General features: G+C 33.2%; 1 protein-coding gene across 1 annotated transcript; it reads right to left on the bottom strand.

The window, feature by feature from the left end:
- Positions 1-531: 531 nt before the first annotated feature.
- LOC106292743 lies at positions 532-1,929 on the bottom strand. Its single transcript, XM_013728395.1, has 4 exons — positions 1,806-1,929; positions 1,185-1,298; positions 1,005-1,084; positions 532-917 (listed from the first exon to the last, which is right to left on the bottom strand). The coding sequence occupies exons 1-4, from the start codon at positions 1,907-1,909 to the stop codon at positions 721-723; spliced, it is 495 nt and encodes a 164-aa protein (XP_013583849.1). The 5' UTR covers positions 1,910-1,929; the 3' UTR covers positions 532-720.
- Positions 1,930-4,380: the final 2,451 nt, after the last annotated feature.

Below are 4,380 nucleotides of genomic sequence, written 5' to 3'. Positions count from 1 at the left end.
GAGATACAGACAAGATTGATACGTTTTTTTCTTTTCTACGGTAGCAGGAAAGTCTCTGAAGTGGACGTTGAGTTGCCTATATTGACTGTGAAGTAGAAAACAAAACCGTTTCTATAGGTAACTAAAATCAAAATGCTTTTGGTCTGTCCTGAAGAATGGTAAAACAACATGCTCTAATTGATTGATCAAAGCGTATGAAGTTTTGAGTACTGATCCTTACAGCTCATCTAGTAGGCGACAACGACTGTTCATATACTTTACGTTTACCACTTTTGCTCTCCAGCTAAGATTACAACTAAGCATAGAACATATTTAACTCGGGGAGGCTTTTAGATGAAAATGAAACCATTATAATCTAAACAAATGTATTTAAGATTAGATGTGTCCAGAGACCAACCAAGATCCACTATGCTACTTCTTTATGTTAACACAGTTGTTTTGACGCCTAGCTTGTGGAAGAGTCAGTCAAATGCGAGATTACTCAAAACCAGCTCCTTAGAGGAGTTTTCACAAACAGTTACAACCGGAGACTTAGGAGGAACCTTTAAGTTAAGATTCAATAACCATCACCACACTGAACCCTTCATGTCTGGTCGAAGAACAGCAGTAGTTAACAGTATAATATTTGATAGAGAGAAGTGATCCAACAACTGACACTCAATTGATAGTGTGAAAAAAAAAACACATTGTAAGGTGTGACTGGTTGAACTTGGAGTAAAATCAAAACTCAGAAGGAGGTTTCAATCTAATGAGACGCTTGATCCTGTCTTTGTCGGTGTTCTCCAGAAGTCCGTTCCAAACGATCTCATCAAGACACAAACAAATCCTTCCGTATTTGTCCAAAAACACTCGCTCTGTAGGAGGTTTCCCGCATATGTCTTTCACAGCCCCTGTTATGATAAAGATGGCTTCTGCTACTGCAAGAAGATTCAGCAAACTCTGAATGAACCACTTATCAACTGAGCTACAAAGAGAGAGAGGGAGATAGAAAGAAAGAGGCTTACAAGCAAGTTCATCGTACTCGTCTTTACCAACGAGGAAGATGCTAACATCCCCTAGCATTGTGTACACGATATAAACCGACCTGCAGCACAAACAAACTCTCTATTACTTCCACAACCAACGCTTTTAAGTTTTGATTAAAGCAAATTGCTACAAGAAGACTAGAGGTAGTTTGATGTTACTTGTGGCAAGCGACGAGAAGCTCCTCGTTCTTAACACCTTTGAGATTCTCTGCTCCCAACTTAACCAAGAAAGAACGCCAGGTGAGCCGTTCCTCAGCTGGCACTCCATTGAACCTGCCAGATTAAAATATCCTTACGGTGAACTAAATTGGACAAGTCACATGTACTCCATCTCTCTCCATTTACATTACAGGAGATTTACACAATCAGGTACTAATGGCATCAAGAGTATGAGTATCCAATACAATTAAACCAAGACATCTGAATACTTTGGGACAAAAACATTCTACATAACATCACAAACGTAAAACCTCTTCACTTCAGAGTTCCTAATTCTACTAACCTAATCTCGATAAAGTGTCAAGCTTTAGCTCAATTCTAGATGAAAAAGACATGAATGAAGCTAATCGAAAACCTTAATCGAGACAATCAACAACTTTCAGATCCATTAACGAGATCACGAAGAGCTAGGGCAATGCTCGAGTATGATCTTTAGTGAGCTAACCAAACACGAACCGACAAGTTTGCGATCAAAAGGAATTGGATTCAGAAGAAACTAACAGAAGCTGCGAAATCGACGAAAAAGAAGAAGAAAAAACAATACGGATCAGGGTTGCGAACCTTTCGATCAAAACGTTCCCTACGGAATTGGCGAACAACACGGCAAGGATCATGCTTTCTTCCTCTGCGATTCCTTCGTACTCTTCTCTGTGTTCTTTGGGCATTTCCCTCGAGCTTTGTAAATTCTCTTAGGGGCCTTGTCGTAATTTCTCGTCTTGAATATCTGAACCCTCTGTTTCACAACAAGTCTTTCATATGGTGGATTCACATGTTGACAAAAGTCCTCCTCCAAAGTCCAGCCTTTATTATTTGTTAAGCCCACGTAAATCCTTGTGAACTGGAACAACCCACTCTGTGATATATGTTAACCAGTTTTTCTTGTTAATTATTTTTTTTGTAAAGATAGTATATGTATAATTAAGCAGACACATTGAGATATTAAGTGGATGTATAGGTAGTAGATGCACTTCATAGTTAAGTTAGATGGGGGAAGAGAAGATGTTGATAGTTGAAGAAGAGGGAAGGTCAATATCAATGGAGAGTTTAAGGAAATGTGTCACTGTTCCAAGTCTATCAAGAGAAAGTAGAGACCACCCTTTTTCTTTCTTGTTACCTTCATTATTTCAGTTTCCCCTCTCTTTTCACACTCCTTGTTACCAATTTCTTTGTAGACAATTTTAAATTAAACTCTCGTCACAGAAAAAAGGAAGAGAAAGTTTATTTACATGAAATGAGTGGTTAAGTGCAAGTTTAAAGTGAAGAGAGGACAAGTCATAAAGACGAGCACAAACAAGTACCAACAAGCTACTGATGAAGTGAAAGTTGGTGCTCTTCTTTAACCTAATTCGTTATCCCTTCACCTCCACTTGTAGTTTTTGAAAGTTAAAGAATCCTAACTTTAAAAGTCTTCACTTGTAAATATCTCTCATTATTAACACCTCCAGTTCTTTTTTTTTAAATGTGATGCACTGAATGATGGTAGAGTTAATTGATATGTGTTCATTTAACAAAAATAATAATTAACTCGTCGCCATATTTTTTATTAAATATTTTGTTTTCGCGTGTGTGTTATAGCACTTTTGGAAATTTATCACGTCACTATACTTCTAAGTTTGCAAATGATGAAATATCGTACTATAATTTTGGTGGACAAAAGACAGATAGCACTTGATGATTTGAAAGGTCTAAGGATTCAATCATATAGCTTTTTGATCCAAAACGTCACAATAAGACGTCGATATATTTTCTATAAAAAATGAGATAATATGAGCTGATGTTGGTGCACGATTTGTATATATCTATTTTATTAAAACAAACCAGAAATGAAAGATGCGTCCATGATCAATCAAAACTTGGTTTTATACTTCTATTTAATGCTTATTCCTCTCTCGGTTAGACAACGAACGTTTTGTTATTTATAGATTCTAGAGTACTCAGAATTTTGTATGTGTAAGCATCTTTTTAATAACTCGTGGTATATCCATATCTTCTCTATACAATATACTTAATGCAATTTACAAAGTTACCATCACTCATTTTGAATTCATGATTTCATTAGAAAGTCTGGTGATCTTGAATCATACATTCATACCATAATAAAGTTTCAGTTAAAAAAAAAGGTTCAATAATGTTCATGTGAACTCTAGGCTGCGAAATAAATAAAATTTGATATATTAATGGATTCCCATTAATATTTGATTTTTTTTTTCATTAGCTGTTATTGTCATGTCTCATCATGCGTGCAAATTAGATTTGAAATATTACCACTAAGTTGAAGAAAATTCTGAATGCATGTGTTTTGTGGGGGATACATGATACATATTACAAACCTAATTTAACCAACTATTTAATTTCCATGTATTGTTAGGCCTTTAAATCATACCCGTAGTTGATTTCACATGACACTTTTAATTAGAAAGCGTACTGTCTGCTTTAATCAGGAGACAAATTCGCCCCCAGATTAGGGATGTTGCTATAAATTCATGTACTCTTTGTAATAAACACTTACTAGGCCCAGCGCGGATATGAATTTTCAGTTTTTAATTATTTATTTTATTAAATGATGTATTTGTAATATTTGTTCATATTATATTTACTAAGTAAATACTTTTTTTGCATCTTAAACTATCTATTTTTTACGAATGTGTGATATCATATAAAAAAAATGAGTATAGAGTTAATTAGATAATTTTAAAAAGAGAAATTTTTCTTTCGTGGGCGATATCATATAAATAATGATCCATCCAGTTAACAAAAATCATAATTATTTTATGTGTAATTTTTTTATTTTGACAATTTCCTTAAAACTATATTAAATTTTATATATTTTAATTAGAATATTTTTAATATCTTTACCTTTTTATTTGAAATGCAACTCAATATTTTTTTAACAATTATAACAAAATATTTAAAAAATATTTTTAGAATTTGTTTGAAAAATATGAAAATTACATTGTAAATAAAAATTATCCTAAAATATGATAAGTTTTGATGTAAACGAAAACTCAAATTATGTCAAAAATAATGATATTCAATGATAATAACAATTTTAATTGATTATTTTTTAAGAAATACATTTACAAAAATACTGTTTGAAATAGAATTCATTTATCTTTCAAATATAAAATGAAAATAT

Source organism: Brassica oleracea, chromosome C5 (genome assembly GCF_000695525.1).
Source record: "Brassica oleracea var. oleracea cultivar TO1000 chromosome C5, BOL, whole genome shotgun sequence".
NCBI classification, from domain to species: domain Eukaryota; kingdom Viridiplantae; phylum Streptophyta; class Magnoliopsida; order Brassicales; family Brassicaceae; genus Brassica; species Brassica oleracea.
This window is presented reverse-complemented; position numbering and strand designations above follow the sequence as displayed.

What these genes read in the sequence shown, in the direction of transcription:
- LOC106292743 (XM_013728395.1), bottom strand. Translation starts at nt 1,909, where the DNA reads ATGCCCAAAGAACACAGAGAAGAGTACGAAGGAATCGCAGAGGAAGAA. An exon ending in GGGAACGTTTTGATCGAAAG is followed by an intron (nt 1,299 to 1,805) that starts GTTCGCAACCCT and finishes TTAATCTGGCAG; the next exon opens with GTTCAATGGAGTGCCAGCTG. An exon ending in CGAGTACGATGAACTTGCTT is followed by an intron (nt 918 to 1,004) that starts GTAAGCCTCTTT and finishes ATCTTCTTGCAG; the next exon opens with TAGCAGAAGCCATCTTTATC.